General features: G+C 61.3%; 1 protein-coding gene across 5 annotated transcripts; it reads right to left on the bottom strand.

The window, feature by feature from the left end:
- Positions 1 to 304: 304 nt before the first annotated feature.
- Positions 305 to 18522, bottom strand: TAOK2 (TAO kinase 2). 5 transcript variants are annotated; one of them, XM_062179635.1, is made up of 19 exons: positions 17681 to 18520; positions 14673 to 14839; positions 14437 to 14508; positions 14238 to 14339; positions 13698 to 13743; positions 13467 to 13563; positions 13229 to 13342; positions 13050 to 13141; positions 10689 to 10782; positions 10514 to 10595; positions 9286 to 9453; positions 8868 to 9146; positions 8434 to 8595; positions 6761 to 7126; positions 6475 to 6678; positions 5961 to 6200; positions 2705 to 2917; positions 1612 to 1794; positions 305 to 1533 (listed from the first exon to the last, which is right to left on the bottom strand). In XM_062179635.1, the coding sequence occupies exons 2-19, from the start codon at positions 14802 to 14804 to the stop codon at positions 1012 to 1014; spliced, it is 3168 nt and encodes a 1055-aa protein (XP_062035619.1). In that variant the 5' UTR covers positions 14805 to 14839; positions 17681 to 18520; the 3' UTR covers positions 305 to 1011. The 5 variants fall into 5 exon arrangements, with proteins under 5 accessions (XP_062035619.1, XP_062035621.1, XP_062035617.1 ...); XM_062179637.1 differs by having other exon boundaries at positions 8868 to 9128; positions 17681 to 18519; XM_062179633.1 differs by lacking the exons at positions 305 to 1533; positions 1612 to 1794 and having other exon boundaries at positions 2826 to 6200; positions 17681 to 17950; positions 18121 to 18522.
- Positions 18523 to 18900: the final 378 nt, after the last annotated feature.

The raw sequence follows: 18900 nt of genomic DNA on the forward strand, positions 1-18900 counted from the left end.
GCAGAGGCTGAGGAGCTCCCTCGAGGCCCTGTACCTGTGAAGTCATTAAATCACTCAAAGGGGGCCGGTGCTTGGGACTCTGCACCCAAGTGGGAGACCTGGAAGAAGTTCCTGGCTCTGGATTGGCACAGCTCCAGCCGTTGTGGCCAACTGGGGAACGAACCAGCAGATGGAATACTTCTCTCTGTAACTCTTAAAATCACTCAAAATCCTATCCACCAAATAAATTCTCTTTTTAAATGCAAACAGTAGCTATCACTTGTTCACACGATCCTTAGACAGAAAGGGTGAGGCTTGGGACCTGTTAGAATAACCAACAGTTTATTAAAAGCTTGCCCTGGGGCTCTGTGCCTGCCCCAGCTGACAGGGGCTCCCACAACTGCCCCAGCCTGGGAGCAGCCCTTTCCAAGGTCCTTCCCTTGTTCCCCCGCCCCAGCCCTAACCCCATTTAAAAAAAAAAAAAAAAAAAAGATAAAGGACAAGACGGCACAGGACGTCAGACAGCACGGGGAATGGAGACACCCAGGCATCCTGACCCCAAGACCCCATCCGGATCCTTCTTGCCGAGGAAGGCCTCCCATTCTCCCGCCTCGGGCCCAGACCTGCTCTGCCACGTCCCAGGTCTGGGGGCCCTGCTGTCCCGAGTCCATGCCCCCCTGTGAGGGTAGTATAGTTATCTGGATATAATAATCTAGACCCACCCTTCCCCGCCCCCAGGGGACTAGATGAATATTTGACACGCACAGCTCCCTCCTGTCCTAGGCGGTGATGGAGGGAGACCCTGGCACCATGGTGGGGAGGCAGGGCTCCCGGGCAGCCTTGTGGCATCCGATGCCCCAGCTGGCCCAGGGCCACTGGCCAGCCCCAAGAAGCTCATGAGATGAGGCGGTCGGAGGGGAGCTGGAGCCAACATCCTGTCCCCCACCCTTGAGTAGGCCTCAAGCTCACTGCCTGCTCGGATCGGGCTCCTCCCACCCCTGTCCCTGCCCCACGTGGCTCACCCGCCCCACTTCAGGAATAGAAGTGGGAAGAACCGTTGAGAATGTGGGAAGCAACACTGGTGCTGCGACTCAGAGGCCCGGGGACGGCAGCAGCGGGCGGGCCCACGCTCTCACTGCCACTGCCCCCAGAAGCCGCCCGCCGCAGGGGCTGCGGGCTGTTCCGGAGCAGCAGCAGCGCCCCACCCCGCGGCGTTCCACTCTGCGTTGGGGGCCCCAGCCAGTTTGGGGGACCAGGGGGAGCTAGTAGAGACGGCTGCCGCCAGGCAGGAGGGGGCATGCCTGGCGGGGGAGGGCCGTGGCTCCAGTGCGCCCCCGAGCGGGGGACAGGGCGGGAGGGCCAGGCAGGGGCAGGGGGCGGGGCGGGGTAGCCCTGGGCAGCAGCCTCAGCTGGGATGCCCCCCAGAGCCATACTGGAGAAGCCCAGCCTCATACTCTCGGCGTCGAAGGCCTCGATCTCCCGGGCCTGGCGCTCGAGCAAACTCCGGATCCGCTCAGAGCGCCCAGTCTGCAGGGCCAGCAGCTCCTCTTCCACCTGGGTACCCGGAAGGGCGGTTAGAGCCCAGGGCTGCAGGCAGCTGGCCCGCCCCTCCCTGGAGGCCCAGCCGCTCACCCGCTGCTCCAGCAGCGCACGCCTCAGAGCCACCCTCTGCTCCAGCTCCCGCAGCTCCCTCTCGTGCTGGCTCTCCGTGCGGATCTTGATCTTGCTCTGGTAAGCATTGAGCAGCTCCAGCTCCTGCTGCAGCTGCTGCCGGAGGGCCTGGAACTCCGCCTCCTGGGTCTCGTCGAGTCGCAGCTGGAGGACAGAGGCGCCGGTGTCAGGGGCCTCCGCCGCTGCCCCCACAATCCTCCCCTGCCCCAGGTAGGCCTGGGCCCTAAGGTTTGGAGAAGCGCCGGTGTCGGGCTCTATCAGAACGGAAGAGGTCGTACCCTGCGGCACAGCAATTACACTGGCAGGAATCTATGCCCCAGGTATACTTGCACAGTGCTCCAGCTGTTCTCGGAGGCGGGGTGAGAGCAACATACTGGAAACAACCTAAATGTCCACCAATAAGGGATGGGTTAAGTAAATTACGGTACAGCCAACCCAGGGGAAATTCTATGCTGTAAAAAAAAAAAAATCTGTGTACTGACGGGGAAAGATGTCCAGAAATACTCCGTAGGAAAAGGAAGTTAGAGACCAGCGCATACGGTGTGATTCCTTGTGCTTCAAGTTCTCAGAGTTTTCCAAAGTAGGCTTTGGAAAAACCCTCCGTTACCTCTGAGCGCGTTACCTCTGCGAGGGGGGACCTGGGCGGAGCAGGGGGCTGTGCGCTCGAGGGACGTTTTACGCGGCCCACGCCTGGGCTGCTGCGTGGCGACTTTACCACAGCAGTCTCTGTAATTCTCGGAAGCCTGGGTAGACAGGCCTGAGGGCCGCACCCATTTGAACCCGCTCCCTGCTCACACAGCGAACTAACTCGGGCCCAGGGAAAAACTAGCGCGACTCTTTTCCTTGGTGGCTCTCGGTAGAGTAGGCAGGCTGGCTTGTCAAGACCTTAAGAGAATACTAAGAGGGAAAACAAAACCGTTGAGGTGGATACAAAACCACAGAACCATTGCAAAGACCACCAACAGCGAGACCACCTGAGCTCCAGCTCCACCACACCCCCACCGCAGAGCCACCGCCCCTCCACCACGCCCCCTCCCAGGAGCCCAGGCCTCACCGCCTGCGAGCTGAGCATCTCGGAGATGGACTGGTCGTACTGCTCGGCCAGGATCGCCAGCTTGCGGGTCTGCTCTTCTTTGAGCCGCTTAAGGAGGCTCTTGTGCTGAGCTTTGGGCGTGGTCTCCAGCAGGTGCGCCCGCAGGGCCTTGTACTGCCGTGTCTGGATCTTGCATGTCTCCTGGAACTGCTTCTTGATCTGCAGCTCCTTAGACTACGCAGTGGAATGGATCAAGGGGAGACGGGGCAGGGGAGAGGAGGAGGAACAACCAGGGGAAGAGGGGAGAAGAGAGAGAGGAGGAGAGGAGACAGAGCAGAGACAGGGAGAGGGAGAGAAACAGAAAACATGTTAGACAGAGGGGGCGGGGGGAGCTGTATACAGACAGACACAAGACGGGACTGTGTTGAGAGGATCAGCAGGGTCTCAATGGGCAAGAGATGCAGAGAACACAAGACAGGTCCCGAGAGCGCGTCTGGAGTTGGGTGGAATGCCACGAGCAGGAAGGTCAGAGTTCACAGACGGGAAACTGAGGCTCTGGAGGGCACCGAGTGCACAGAAGCAGCGTGCACCATGCAGAGGGAGAACAGCAGCTCGAGACAGAAGCATGTGAGCAAACACAAGAAGGTGCACGGGACGGAGTCACACGCACACACACCCAGGGCAGAAAGCGACGCAACTGGAGACAGACAGAGGAAGTCCCAGGTCCAGCACCCAGGGAGGAAGGCAGGGAGGGAGAAGCACCGAGCTGAGAGGTGGATAAGAAGGGGCTGCCCTGTTTCAGGCCACAGAGGGAACAGGGCAAAGGAGGCGGCCAGAGAGGGCCTGACAAGTTCGACAGGCCCGCAGCGGCCACCCTGACCAGATCCGCATCCCAGTGCGGCCCCTCCGCTGTTGGCTCCCGCTCCAAGCCCACACCAACCCCGGTAGCAGGCCCACACTCTCTGCCTGGCCCCCGAGCTCGCCAGCCCTGCTGCGGACGGCTTCAAGTCCCATCCCCCAAGCCTCTAGGGTACTGCCTGGTGCAAGAGACAAACTCCGCTCCCCAACAAGGGAGCCGTGTAGTGCGTGGGTCAGGAGAGAAGGCAGGGAGTGGGTAAGGAGGTCGAAGGACCTGGAACCTAGAAGCTGTCTGGCAGGAAGCCACCACAGGGCAACTGTGGGACCAGGCTCTGTGGAAGCTCACCGGGCCCAGCCCCGGGACTGGCGGTGGTCACGGTGGTGATGAGCTATGAAGGCAGAGGATGAGGCTGAGGAGTGAAAGGGGCCGAGATAACGGAGATGGGGTGAAGAGGCCATGGAGCTGGGGCCGAGGGTCCAGACTGGGGGCATACCGGGGAGGCTAGGCGGCAGGACAAAGCAGACAGAGGCAGCCTGGGCCAAAGGTACAGTTCCGCTCAGATATTTTATTTGTGTTTGTCTTTTTTTTTTTTTTTTGGTGGGGGGAAGGGGACAGGTTGGAAGGGAGACAGAAAAACAAAATCAAAGAGGAGAAAAAAAAAAAAACCATGACTCTTCCCCGCTCCCAGCACCCCCTGGCCCCAGGTCCAAGTCGATGAGGGTGAGGATGAGCACACACACAGCGGGAGGACAGCAATAACTTAGGGGAGGGCGTCAGAACACAGAGTGCAACCTCTGGGCTCCCCGGGGAGGCTGGGCCTGCGGCGGGAAGCACACTGAGGAGGGGGCTGCAGGGGGGAGGGGACTGGGGGCTGCACAGCCTCACTGAGTCCTGGCAGATAAAGTGCTCTTCGCTCTAGATTTGGGCTAGAGCTGGTTACCTCCAAGGAGGCAGGGCCCGCGTATGGCGGGCTCTGGGTCTCCGCCCAGTTAGACTCCCTGGCGGTGGCTGGCGGGAGGTAGGGGGCCCCAGTCGTCGCTGGCTGCGTGGTAGCAGCCGGGGGATCCGGCTAGGCCGTTCGCTCCGCAGCAGGCCCCAGCTGGCCAGTGTATGGATAGCCCAGGGAGGCAGGCAGGAGGCTAAACCCTGGCTGGCCCGTGCCAGACGCCAGTTCCAGCCCTTGCACAGGGCCCAAACCTTTGCCAGCAGGGCTAGTGGGTGCTGAGCAGAGCGGGGATGAGCTCGCCGGGGCCCAGGGACAGGCAGGCGGCTGCGGAAGCCGTCCTTATTGGTCTTGGGGTAGAGTGTAAACAGGCCCCGGTCCCCCACGGCCCCACAGCCCTGCAGGGCCCGGAAGACTACGGGTGACAGGCGCAGCAGAACCCTCAACCACAGTCGAGAGATGCCCCGGCGCACCCGGGGGCCCTGCTGCTGCACCCATTTGCCCCCAGCTGCCACGGCCACCAGAGGTAGAGCCAGGCCTGGCCAAGCTAGCAGCCAGGCAGCCCCCAGACCCAGAGGGACACCCATAAGGCCTCGGCGCCAGCTCAGGCCCAGGACAACCCCCAGGGCAGTGCCCTGGGCCAGGAGCAGGAACAAACTGGGGGGCAGGTGCAGAGCTGTACAAAGGAGCAGGTAGGAGGCCCCCAGGCCCACCAGCCCTACCTCCAGGGCCAGCAGTGCTGCCTGCAGGCCACCCCCACCCTGGGCCGCCAGCAGTGGGAGCAGCAGCAATAGTAGTAGGGGCAGGAGGCCAGAGGATGACCCCACTGCAAAGGAGAGGCCGGCCAGGAGACCGTGGGACAGGAGTCCAGGGAGCTGGCTGGCAGGGCCGGGCCTCGGGTGTGGCGGAGGGGGCTCAGGGGGGATGTCTGGGGAGGGACAGCCATCCCCAGGGTCCCTAGGGGTACCAATCGGCGCCCTGTCGTCATCCTCTTCCTCCTCTTCCTCAGGGACGGGAGTCAGTGCTGGGCCCTGGACCCAGCCAAGCTCAAACTGCTCATGGAGAAGAGCCCCGTCCTCCTTCTCCCACACCCTCCATGCCCCGGCTTCCTCCTGGCCAACAATGCTCCTCTCCTGGGGTGACAAGGATGGGACTCTAAGCCCCTTCAGCTCCTCCTCAGGCGGATCCCAAACTTCCTCATCAACAGGACCCCCATGGTTTTGTGGACTGGGAATAGAGGTTCCTGATTCCTCTCCCAAAATCCTCTGCTCCTCTGGCTCCAAGGTGCTCCCTTCCTTTCCCAGAATCCTTCTCTCTGGAACTGCTTCCTCCTCCTCTCCCAGCATCCTTTGGTCCAGGACTGCCTCCTGGCCAGCTGAGCAGGGCTGCTCTTCGCTAGGGGTGCCTGTGCTGGGTGGTCCCAGAGCCCCAGGAGTGGGGAGCGGGAGGCCCGGGGGGCGCTGGCCTGCACGTACTTTGAGGCTCTTGGGCTGCTGGCGAACCTGGGCCGCATGCTTCTGCCGCAACTCTTGCTCACGCCGCTTGTTGTACTCCAGCTGGTTGCCTAGCTCTGTCTGGTGCTGCAGGCGGGTGAGCTCGGCCCGTGTGCGCTGCACGGCCTGCAGCTGCCGGAGCTCCAGCTCCCGCGTGGCCTCATGCTGCCGCAGCAGCAACGCACACTCCAAGTCCTTCTGTGTCTGCTTCTTGTTCAAGTCCTGAGGCAGAAGGAAAACAGGGCCTGGTCAGCAAGCACCCGGGACGCCTCGGCGGAGGGGGCTGGGAGCAGCGGGGCCTGAAGGAACCTAGCTCTCGGCTGACCTCTGAGCTGGGCCTGATGGGGACGGGAAGAAAGAGGGGTGCTGAAGCCCTGCCGGGCCCTAACACCGCACAGAGAAGAGGCCAAAGTAAGACAGAGGGCGGCAGACGGCAACGGGCAGGCAGGCGGGAGCCGCGAGCAGGCAGCAGAGGCTGGGCGCTGGGGGAGCCCACCTCGCGCAGCAGGTCCTGGTCCAGGCTGTGCCGAGCCAGCAGCATCTTGCGCTTGTACTGCCGGCACTGCAGCTCAAAGTACTGGCGCTGCCGCCGCAGCAGGCCCGCCTCCTCCTCCGCCTGGCACTGCTGGAGCTGCTCCTTCTGCCGCAGCAGCCACTCGGCCTTCTCCCGCTTCGGGGTGCTGGGGTTCTCCTGGAGCTCCTGGGCAAGGTGGGCGGTGGGGGGAGAAGGGTCAGGGCCCACCCGCCCGCTGCGCCCCCCCGCCCGTGTGGCCCCCAGCCACCTCCTTCAGCTGCTCCTTGCGAAGCTTGTAGGTGCGCTTCTGTGCCTCGAGCAGCGCGGCCAGCTCCTTCTTCTGCTGCCCCAGGATGTGCTGCTGGAACTTGCGCTCCTCGGCCTGCGCGGCTCGCGCCTCCTTCTCCCCGATGGCCTGGTGCCGCCGCGCCAGCTTCTCCGCCTCGGCCCCAAAGCCGGCCCGCTGGGCCTCGAGCTCCCGCTGCAGGCGTGCGCTGTGCTCCTCGCGTTCGCCCCGCAGCCGCGACTCCAGGGCCAGCAGCTGCTTCTGGTGCTGTCGCCGCATCCGCTTGTAGCCGCTCAGCTGCTCCCGCAGGGCGGAGTCCTGCTCGTGCTCCTGGATCTGCCGACTGACCTGCGGCGGGAGCGAGGGGGCGCCGCGGCTCAGCGCTGGCCCGATTCGTTCACGCACGGCCCTCCTGCTCCACTGGGAAGAACGCAGGCTTCCGAGGCACTGATTCAGGCTCAGCTGGCACCCGCCGCACACTGAACCGAACCTGAGCCTGAGTCCCCAACTGGAGAACGGAGGTACTAACTCACTCCACAGGCCCGCGACTGAAACAGGTGACAAAATGTGGCAAGCACCGGGCTGGCAGGAAGTAGGAACAACTCAGACCGACGCGGGCTCAACTCCCAGCTCTGCCTGTTACTACCCATGTGATCTCAAGAAAGCTAACTTCTCCAAAGCATCAGTGTTCCCACCAGATAAAAGGGGCAATAATACCTCCTCCTGGGGGTGGAGGGTAGGTAGGTTCAGCTTGGTACATACATGGTAGTCTCTAGAACATCGGCTTCCTGCCCTTCAGCAAACACAGAGGGCCCGCGGTACCCCCGGCTCTGAACACAGGATCCTGGGTCGACGCCGACACTGGGCTGAGATGTCCCATCTCAGCCCCGTCTCAGGCCCCGCTCTCAGCTGGCTCTGCCAGCGGCTCTCACACTAGTCGAAGGGCCCAGAGCCCGGAAGTCACAGAGCTGTCTGCCAAGCCCCACAGGCGCTGAAGAGCTGTTCCAGCAAACCCAGCAGCCACAAGGACAGGCCACAGCACAGGCCAGAGCTCCGAGGAGGTGGCTGCCGGGAAATTCGGCTACACAGGGATGTGGTCTAGAGGTGTATGAAAAGCAAGGAGGCAAAGCTGTTTGAGTGCAGCATCGAGCCGGCTTGTTCCTCCTGCGACCCGAGGAAAATGACTGACACGACTTGATTGTAACAGAACTTGAGAGCCAACGAAGGTGCTTGGGCAAGTGCCTGGGGCAAGCAGCCCCCCGAACCCCAGCCCTTTAGTCTCAACTGGAATCCTGTCCTCTCCCACCTCTTCCTCCAGAAGGCCTACTCGGGCACGTGTGAGGCACTGGACCGCCGCCCCTGCCTCTAGGGCAGGGAACCCCACAGGCCTGCCCGGGGCCCCTTGGGTACCCCACGGCCCAGGGCCGCGCAGCGCCCGACTGGCAACACCCCAGGGCGGGTATTTAAGCCAGGAACAGCAGACTGCATGGAGGGACCAACACTGTCTGCTGGGAGGATCAGATGAGAAAGAGATGGCAACAGAATGAGGGAGACGCTGGACCAGATCACGTGACGGAGCGCGGAGGGAGGAAGAACTGTTTCTGGACTCAGGACGGCTGGGCGCCCCTGGATGCGGCGGGGACGGCTGTACTCACCAAGGAGGCAGTGCGGATGGTGGCAAAGTGGTCCCGGTTGCGGCAGTAGGCCCGGCGGCGGGCAGAAGAGGTGGTGGAGGCGGGAGCTGGGGCTGCAGGTGGCTGGAGAGGGCTTGGAGTCATCTCTGGCTGGTAGGGATCATCATACAGGTTGTCAGAGCCCTGAGGAAGGCAAAGTGGAAGGGATGCCCAAGGCTCAGAGGCCACTGGGCTCAGCGGGTGTTACCCGAGGAGACCCCGTGAGGCTGGGAGGAGGGCCCCACGCAACTCCTGAGCACACAGCTCAGGCTCGGCCTCCCGTCTCCAGGCCACTGGGCTCAGCGGGTGTTACCCGAGGAGACCCCGTGAGACTGGGAGGAGGGACCCACGCAACTCCTGAGCACACAGCTCAGGCTCGGCCTCCCGTCTCCAGGCCACTTGGGGGCGCTGCGTACCGGCAGCCGGTGGATGATGGAGCTGTGCGAGGTGACTGTATGCTCCCCCTCCTGCATCATGGCCATCTCTTGGGCTTCAGGGCCTTCCTCTTCCTCCTCTTCCTCCTCCTCCTCTTCCTCCTCCTCCTCATTGTCCGAGGCGTCTGCCAGGCTGTTGACCGAGCTGCTCTGGCTGGAGGCGCTGATGGACATGCTGGGCACCGAGTGGCTACTCTCCAGACTGGTCAGCGTCCCAGCCCGGTGCATGTAGGGCTCCGTCTCCTGCGAACAGGGCGTGGGCTGTTGGACAGGGAAGAAGGACAGGGGAGTGTGCATGGAGACCGAGGAGGGAGGGGCCTGAGAAGCTGCTAGGGTAATACAAGCGCAGCACTGGGCGGGCGGGATCAAAGGTGGCAGGGCACAGGGCGAGCTGGGTCACCTCCTCTTCCTCGGGGGCCTCGGCGCCAGGGCCATTCGGGGCCTCCTGGAAGAGGATCTTCTTCATCTTGCGGTACTGCAGGTTGTCCAGCTCCCGCACGGCATCCTTGGTTCTCTGGATCAGGTCCATGATGACTGTGGGTGGCCGCTCCCGGAGCACGAAGCGGTGCTGGGGGAAGAGAACGCTGAGGCCTGCGGCCAACGCCCCTGACCCCCACAACCATGGCTCTCGGCAGCCCCTCTGACCTGAGGCACTCCCCTGGGGCCATGCTCACCATGGGTTCACCAACACTGGCCTTGTCCCAGTCCCTCCTCAACACTCCGTCCCTCATCCCCAGCCAGTCTCTTGTCCTGCCAGGCATGGCTGGCAGGCAGGAACAGAGATGTGGCTTCTGGTCCAGCTCCTCTATCGAGGAGCCGCGTGACCTTGGACATGTCACAAGACCTCTTTGGGCCATGGAAGGGATCCCCTCCAATTATAAAGCCAACAGTTGGGGCTGGTGCTGTGGCACAGCAGGTTAATGCCCTGGCCTGAAGCGCTGGCATCCCATACGGGCGCCGGTTTGAGATCCGGCTGCTCCACTTCTGATCCAGCTCTCTGCTGTGGCCTGGGAAAGCCGTAGAAGATGGCCCAAGTCCTTGGGCCCCTGCATCCGCATGGGAGACCCGGAGGAGGCTCCTGGCTCCTGGCTTTGGACTGGCACAGCTCCGGCCGTTGCGGACATTTGGGGAGTGAACCATCGGATGGAAGACCTCTCTCTCTGCCTCTCCTCTCTCTCTGTAACTCTTTCAAATAAATAAATAAATAAAACTTAAAAAAAAAAAAAAAAAGCCACAGGTCAGATGAGACCATCTAAGCCAGTTCCTAACTGGGCTCTTTAGGTCCCCAGGGATCTGTGAGCTTGGAGGACTCAGAAACACCCCCAGGAAACCACACTCAAGCTCTGGGCTGGAGTTACACCAGGTCAGCGTGGCGGCCCTGGTTACTGCATGCGGACCAGAAGCTGCGGTTGGCAATTACACACATCTTTAATTAACAAAAGATGGAAAACCAAACAGTTACTTAATAAATTCAAGCGGTCAGCTAGACAAAATCTTGTACACCATGGAGCCTGCTGGCGCTGGGACGGGGGTAGAGAGTCAGACATGAAGCTCTGGATGGAGGAGGCATCTACTTTCACTGAGGAGTTTCCAGAACACTCTAGAACGCGAGGTGAGGAAGCGCTCACCTTCAGAAGCACCTCTGAGGTTGGTCTGTCTTGAGGGATTTTCTGAAGACAGGAGTCGACAAAATTCCGGAAGTACTCAGACCTGGAAGTCAGAGGAGGGGAGAGGGTGGGGCGGGGCATGCACCAGGCACCTATCCCACGGCCTAACCCCGACTTCAGGAATCTCAGTCCTCACCAGTGTCCTGACTGGAGCACGGGGGACTCGTTCTGTGCAATGTGGTATAAGGCACTCATCGCATTCATGTTGAACAGCGGTGGTTTTCGTTCCGCTATGGAGAAAGTGGAGAAGGTAAGAAGTGGCAAGGGGGTAGGGAAAACTGCAATGGAACTCCGCTGCCTTGGGTTCAAATCCCTGCTCCCCGACTTCCTTGTCACATGATCTCGAGCGATTCCCATCATCCTGTTCGGGGCACCCCCCATCGTCTCAGCTACACATAGGTGGCACAGGCTCCAAAGAAAGCAACACGGCCAGGAGCATTTGAGAGGAAGACAAAAGGAAGCCCACCCAGTTATTAGCCCAACTAACAGGTACTGGGTAGCAGACGAGAGCAAATGGCTTGCGAAGTGCTGTGGGGAAGATAAAGCAAAACAAGGATCAGGCTGTGTCCTCCGGGGACTTCGAGTGTGAAAGGGAAGATGGAACAGGTTCCGAGTGCCGAGTGGCGGCAGAGGGAGACGAGGGAATGGCGGGAGGCCCTCAAGCCAGGATGCTTGCAGGGGGACACCCTTCAGAATAAGGGGCAATGTAACTGGGCTCTGGATTGGAAGTTGCACACCAGGAGCCCCCTGTGGGCCACACAACTTTTCCTTGTTTATGTTTTTGGCCTACACAGTGACTTTTTTTTTTTAAGATTTAATTATTTATTTGAAAAGCAGTTACAGAGAAAGAGAAGGACAGAGAGAATTTTCACCCACTGGTTCATTCTCCAGAAGACCGCAATGGCCAGGGCTGGACCAGGCAAAAGCCAGGAGCTTCTTCCAGGTCTCCCACGTGGGCGCAGGGGCTCAAACACTTGGGTCATCCTCTGCTACTTTCCCAAGCCCATTAACAGGGAGCTGGTTCAGAAGTGGAGCAGCTGGGACTTGAAACAGTGCCCATATGGGATGCCGGCCCTGCAGGGGTCTACTGAGCCACAGCGCCAGCCCCTGACTTCTTAAAATTAAACACCAACAATAATAACAGAGTGCTAGTGATCCTGATTTCCATTTCTCTTAAAAAAATGAGATGTGGTGAAATGGAGCCGACAGTACTGCCGCAGCGTGGCTGCAGGGAAGTGGCCGCTGCCCTCCCTTCAGAAGCAGAGCACGGTTTGCCACGTCCCTAACAGGGACTCGGAACACCAGCTACCCTTGGGCATCAGGCTGGCTGGGTGCCTCCATCAGTACACAAGTACTCCATGCCCCGTCCCTATCCACGATGCACGGGCCTAGATTTCTCTGACACTTGACCTGCTCCATGCACTTTTGTCACCCATCTGGCCCCAGCCTTGAATGGTCAATACGAACTGTGGAGATGGGCAAAAGGGCATGTCCTAAACTCCGCTCGAGGACAGAGGATGTGATACAAACCGAGGTGGGAGAGTAGGAAAGGCCATGACACGCGCCAGGGTGGCGGCCATGAGGGGGGGTGGGGAGGCAGCCAAGGAAGGATGGGGATGGCTCAGTCTTGCAGGCAGCAGGGAGCCACTGCTGGCCGAGCAGAGGCTACGATGACAGCACCGAGCTTGGGCAGATCTTGAAGGCCTGAGAACTGAAGACTGGAAGGAAGGAGACGGTGGCAGCCACCTCTGCTGCCAACGGCGCCTGTCTTGGCCCTACAAGCACTATCTCACTAAATGGCCGCTTCAGCAGGGCAGGCTGGCAGACATGAGCACCCTGCCAATGGCGGCAAGCCCGCGTGAGCTCCCGGGGGCCTAACTCGCGGCCCTTCTCACGCCTCTCCGCGTCCCAAGTCACGTTCCTGGTGCGGGCAGCTCGTCTCAGCTCCCCACGCCTGCTCTCCCCGCAGGCTCCCGCACAGGCCGCTCTCTGTCTGGAATGCTCTTCCCCACATCTTCCAAAGAGGTTTTATTTGTCCAGTAGGTCTGTTCAAACACCCCTGCTACACGGAGGACTTCCTCAGCCCCGGAACTAAATCAGGTCCTTTGTCTTATGTTTGTGCCCCCCAGAAGCTCCCCACTTGGCTTTCGTCCCACTGAGAGAAAACATGCCTTGCTTCCCCAACTCAAGTGCAAGTCTCATGAGGGCCGGAATCTCTCTGCTGTGGCCTCAGAACCTAGTACTGTGCATGGCATACAGTGGGCACACAAAACAGGTCGAGAACCAGGGGGCTGGACAGGAAGACAGGAATGCTGCAAACCCTTTAGGCCTGAGAGCTGGCAGGCTCTGGCAGTTGCCTGTAGTGGGCAGCTCTAAGGTCAAGTGAAGACACGCACATGCAGGCCTGGGAGCCCATCTGAGAAGGATGGGACTGGGGACGGAACAGAAAGGAGTGGAGAAGAGAGCGGAGGACAGGCAGCTGGGAGGCTGTCCTTACCCAGTTCGATGCAGGTTATCCCCAGAGACCAGACGTCCACTTTGCCGTCATACTGCCCCTCATCCATGGCCAAGATCACCTCTGGAGCCATCCTGGAGAACGGCAAGGACTAAGAGGCTCAGTATCCGTCCAGACCCCACCAGCTGGGAGCATGTTCAGTCGCCACCACTCCCGCTCACCAGTATGGGGTGCCCACGAAGGAGTTGGCAGGTGCCATGATGGACGCGGAGCCGAAGTCCCCCAGCTTCACCAAGCCTGGCTCCGACAACAGGATGTTCCCAGCCTTCACGTCCCTGCCGGAAGCAAAGACCAGGCATGGAGGTGACAGTGCAGAGGGCTGGGCGGGGGCTGCGGCCCAGGGAGCTGAGGGGAAGCAGAGTGCCCCCGCCCCGCCCCGCCCACCGGGGCTGCCCGTACCTATGGATCATGTTGTGGGAGTGCAGATACGCCAGGCCCTGCAGCGCCCCGTGGGTCACCGCTGCGATCTCCACCTCCTGAAGGGGCTTCTTATGCACTGGGGGGCGAGGGGGCACAGCACACTCAGGGAGCCCCGTGGTGGGCCGGCAGCACAGGCTCCTCTTCAGCCCCGCTCCCCTGCAGCTTCTCTCCTTTCTCCCCTTCTCCCACCAGAGCCAGCCAGTCACTCACCTTCTAGAAGGTCAGAAGCTGAACCCAGGCAGTACTCCATCACCAGCTAAGAAAGAGTCAAAGGTCAGAGGTCAGCAGTTCCCGGCTACCCTGGCCCAGCTCCCTGGGCAGACGTAAAAACAGAGCCTCCTTGCCCATCCTCCTCCTAGACAATGCCCCGGAAGAACGAGAGGCAGGAAGGGCAAGTAGAGGAAGAGAGGGGGTGATGGGACAATCCCCAGAGTCAGGACCTCCCTGAAAAAGAGCCTAGGACACAAACCTCCACTCCCACTGGAATCCCTTCAAGGCCCCAGGCCCCCCGAGCCCTGCCAGCCTGCATGCCCTCTGCTATGGGCTGACAGCCCACGTCCCTCTGGGAGCCAGCTGCTCCCTCTGGACAGACACTGCTGCTCATGGGTTTGTCTGGGAACCAAAGCGGTCTAGACAGCCCCCGCCCCCAAGATCCCACAACGGCAGCCTGAGACTGGGCCAGGCCAAGGATGCTCCTGAGCTGGGGGCTGGGGGAGGAGAGAGGAGGCCAGAGTGCGGAGCCCAGCTCACCCACGCCGTGTGCTCCCTCAGGTAACAGCCCCGGTACTGAATGGTATTGGGATGCCGGAGCTTCTGTAAGAAGCGCACCTCCTTGATGATGTCCTGCCACTTCTAGGAGGAAGTCAGGATAGGAGGGGGCTGCAGAGTCTGCGCCTGAGGCGGCGGGGGACCCCTGCTCCCCGCCCTGGTCACATGCAGCCCGCCCCACCTCATTCGATTGCTTCCCGCTGTATGACATCTTCTTGATGGCCACCACCTCGCTGTTCCGGACATCCCGGGCCTGCAGGCGAGACCAGAGGTGCTGAAGGGTCCGGGGAGAAGAGGGCGGGGCCCAGCAGAGAGGGCGGGAAGGGCTGCCGCTGGTGGAGTGGGCCCATCCGGAGGTCCACAGGGGTTAAGGATGCAGTCCCCACCCCTACTTCACCAGCCCAAGACCCGACTCACGAAGTACACGGCTCCAAAGCTGCCGTGGCCAATTTCCCGGAGGTCGGAAAAGAGCTTTTCGGGGTCATCCTTGAAGAAGAGTTCGGCCACATCGGGGTCCTTCAGGCTCCCGGCCCGGCCCCCAGCTGGCATGGTGGCCCCTGGGGGCCCTGAGAGTAGGGCCTGGCCTGGAGAATGAAGGCGGGACCCTTAGAAGAAGGCAGAGGCCCCCAGCTTCTGCCGTCTCCTCCCCGCGTTCCCACATGAGGGGGAGGCACCGCTGAGGAAGGGCAGGGGGAGACTAGGAACAATACCAAAGCTCCACAAAAACCAAGTTGCCCTGGCAACCGGATCACGGGGGCCAGGTCCCTGGAGTCCCTAAAACTACTGGGAAGACTCTGGGAAGCTAAGCATCCCCACCATCCCCCTCGGCCCACAAGTTCCCCTTTCGCCAGAACCCCAACTTGGCCCCTCGAGGAGGGAAAGATCCTCTTCCCAGCCCGTGTTCCACGGCCCCACGTGGCCTGTCCCATAAGTCCCACCCCCTCGGCTGTCTCCAGGCATCTTCCCATTCCCCTTGGCGCCGAGGCCCCCTCTTCCCTCAACCTCGCACACCCTGGAAGAGAACAGGAAATGGCTAGGCCGGAGGCGGTGGAAATCCGGCCATTGTTCCAAGTGGGTACTGGCCCAGTGGGGCCAGGGGACTCGCTCCAAAAGGGCAGGGGCACTGTGGCAGGGAGGAGATCTAGAACGGGAACCTCTGTACTCTGGTCCCATCCAAGTGCCCTGGGCTGTCCGTGCCTCCGGGACGGTGGCCGTTCGTGAGTGGTGTTTTTGAGCAGGTACAGTAAGTGCCTCATTCGACCCTCAGCACGACCGCATGAACTAAGTTAGCAGCACCGGGATCTTTACAAAGAAAGAAGCTCTCAGGGTTACCCGACTAAGCTCAAAGCCAATCCCCCACCGCGGCGGCGCTTCGGAGTAGCCCAGGGTCAGGATCACCCTTCCCCACGTGAGGTCACAGCGACACCCGAGGGGAAAAGGACTTCTCCAAGGTCAGACACCAGCACCCTCTCCTCAGCTCTGCGTGGTTAGTGCCCGCGGCGCATCACCCTGAGCTTAGCACCCTCATACAGGAAGCCCGCCCTGACCACTCCAGCCCTTGAAGAGAACTCCTCCGGAGAGCACTCAGCCAGACACCCAGAGAAAGTTCCTGCGGGGGTCAGAATTGGGATCCTCCAGGGGACTCTGACAGGCTCGTGGCTAAGGACTTGTTGGAACCCAGCACACACCGGAGCCTGAGCCCTCGGCAGCAGAGCCGGACTCCCAGGGCAGAGTTCTGGCTACTTAAAAGTACCTAACAATTTTGAGCATGCAATTATATCCCACCCGTGCATTGTTTCCTGTTGTGTTGTTAATTCTGTCTCCTCAGCCCGACTGGAAGATGGAGGGCAAGGAGGGGGCCCCCAGGGTGCAGAGGACTCAGAATAGCCTGCGAGATTGATTGACTGCCCTCGGCCCAGCCCTCAGCAGGCTGCAAGGCAGGCCCCTTTCTCCCAGCTTCTGCCAGCCACAGGGCCAAGCACCCCTCAGCATGCCCACACACGGAGGCAGGTGCCCACAACTTGCCACAGGAATCCTCCCCACCTCCTTACCAGCACGAGACCCAGGAATGCCAACCTAGGACCCAGGCCGCAGGCCAGGGGGGCCAGCCACTGGCAAAACCTCCTCGTGACACCTACAAACGTTTGAGCCATTGTCACGGTCTGCACCCACCTTCTAAGACGGACAATGTCATCTCTGCCTGCAGGTGAGCAAATCCAAATCCATTCATATCTAAGCCTCAATGGCCGTCCACCCCGTCGGGGAGGTACAGCACCAGGGCCTTCAAGTTCCTTAGACTTCTCGCTCTTGTCTTTGGGGACAGGGACTACGGCACGGGCTGCTGAGAGAGTTTAATGAGAGCCCATGCTGTGCAGACCCCCTCTGTGTGGGGTTTGCCCTCCCCGCCTCCAGGGTAACCACAAGGCTTCCATCCTTGGGGCATCATCCAACCCCAACAGCTTGGCTTTCGACTGTAAGGGCAGCCAGGACGCTTATCATCTGTTAGAAGACACAGCCCTGTCAGAGCCAGGCCAAGCTCTGGGAGCAGGGGTAACAATGAAGGTCACGGCCGGCAGAACAGCACAATGTACGAGGCAGGGACGGAAGCTCCTGAGGGCAGCCCTCCCTCCTGGAAAGCAAGTTCATCTCACTCCCACCTTTGAACCTCACCCTAACTTGCTCTCCGAAGGACCCCTGGCCAAGCCCAGGCACAGAAGATGCCAAGAAAGAGCATGGATGAGGGACAAGACTTGACTGAGGACTTGGGTTCAAATCCTGATTCTGCCACTGCGTGACCTTGGGCAACCTCTCTGAGCCTCAACGTTCTCAACTGCAAAATGGGAAGATGGCAAACAGTTCCCACAGGGTGAAGGGGGCGTATATCTTGTGAGAGAATGGATCAAAAAGCGCTTTGTAAAAGACTGCTTTACACATGCATGAGATTATACCATCACAGCAAGGGGTCAGGAGGGAAATATTGCCAGGCAACCCTCACCCCCAAGCACATACTCTCCCTCTCTGTCTCTCTCTCTCTCACTCACACACACACACACACACACACACACACTTACTTGTAAGGACAAGAAACCTAACCACACCAGGCCTGAAAAGCAATCCGACCCATCATGGGATTCAACCCCCAAAAGCAGTCAGGAAAAAGGGGTCTCATCAGGGAGGAGGCGAGGTGGTGGCTGCGAGAGGCAGAGACACCCTACGGTGTGACCCCCCCCCCCCCGGCGACATCAGGAGCCCCCTGTCACCTGAGGTCCCCCACCAGCCAGACACAATGAAGGGAAGAGGAAGGGGAAGAGGGTGGCAAGACGAGGCAAAGCCGGCCAGAGGCTGCGGACTGGCCCAGATGGGCTTCCTCCTCCCAGGTCCAACGTCTCGGCAGGGCCCCGCGCCCCTGCCCCCAAGCGTCTCACCTGGTAGGGGTCACTGTGGTGCCCCAGCGCCTCCGCTTCCGCCCGGGCTCCTCCAGCGGCACTGCCAAGCAGGGTGAGGGGCAAGGAGGCCTTTCCCCTTGCCACCTCTGCCTCGGCGGTCGCCCTTCCTGAGGGGCGGGCCCGGGAAGCCTCCCCTGGAGGGGAGGGGGTGACAACCCGATCTGACCTCGCGGTCCAGTCCTCCCCCTCCGCGAGGGCGACAGTTGCTGAATCCCGGATTTCCGATGGTGGGGTCTGAGCCCCGTGTATCTGAACAGGGGCAAACCGAATCCGGAATCTGAACGCCTGGGGAGTGAACCCCGGACAGTGATGCACGCAGGGGCCTGAATCCCAGATACTTGAAATTCTATCAAACACAGACCCAGGTTTAGAGAGGCTGGGACCGGAGTCCCAGAGACCTGGAATATGAGGGTTGATACCTGGGTATCTGAGAAGCGAGGGGCTAAGCCCGGAAATCTGGGGCCCAGGGGCCTCGGCCCCAGGTCTTCGGCCACCGAGAGGGGGGCCCACCCCGAGGACGTCCGGCCGCACGGCCCCTCTCACGCCGGGGTCCGAGGGTGACAGCCCTCGTTCCCGCCCCAGCCTCCTCTCCTGCCCCTTCTCTCTCCCGAGGATAGCTGGAAGACCGTAGCCAAGGCGCTGCTGACGGTCCCGCACCCTCTCTCCCTCGCCTCTTCTCGGTCTCAGCCTCTCTCCGCACCACAGCCCAGACCTCGTCCCGGTCTCCCTCTCCCTCTTCCTCCCAATTCCAAGATGGAGACCGGGCGGGAGCGCGCAGGCGCGGTAAGGACGCCGGGCCAAAGGGGGCGGGGCCCCCAGAGAAACAGCCCCGCCCCTCTCTCCTTACTGCCGCGGCCCGGGAGACAGGCAGCCACCGAGCCCGAGTGCGCGCGCGCCCCGCCACGCGGACCCTGGGTGGGCGGAGGCGGGGAGAAGGGCTAGGCTTGCGGCGGGGAGGAGCCCAGCGCGCTCTCCGACGACTGGCAGCGGAGAGAGCTGCGGCGCATGCGCCGACCCCGCCTTCGGGCTGAGCCGGAGCTTGTTGCTAAGGGAAGCTTAGAGGGGGCGCGGGTGGGGAAGGCAGGCAGCCGTGAGCTGCGTGATCTGCGCCTGCGTGCACGGTAGCGGTTGGGAGGGGTAAGGGATGGTCGCTTTTGGGTGCGGAAAAGGCGGGAAAATGGATGGCGGGAGGTCAGGAA

The sequence above is a fragment of the Lepus europaeus genome, chromosome 21, assembly GCF_033115175.1.
Source record: "Lepus europaeus isolate LE1 chromosome 21, mLepTim1.pri, whole genome shotgun sequence".
NCBI classification, from domain to species: Eukaryota; Metazoa; Chordata; class Mammalia; order Lagomorpha; family Leporidae; genus Lepus; species Lepus europaeus.

Bases quoted from the DNA above. Each gene is read 5' to 3' on its own strand.
- TAOK2 (XM_062179633.1), bottom strand. From the start codon at position 14,804: ATGCCAGCTGGGGGCCGGGCCGGGAGCCTGAAGGACCCCGATGTGGCC. The intron at 14,340-14,436 runs GTGGGGCGGGCT...ACTTCCTCCTAG, and splicing joins GCGGGAAGCAATCGAATGAG to AAGTGGCAGGACATCATCAA. The intron at 13,744-14,237 runs GTGAGCTGGGCT...ACTCTTTCTTAG, and splicing joins TGAGGGAGCACACGGCGTGG to CTGGTGATGGAGTACTGCCT.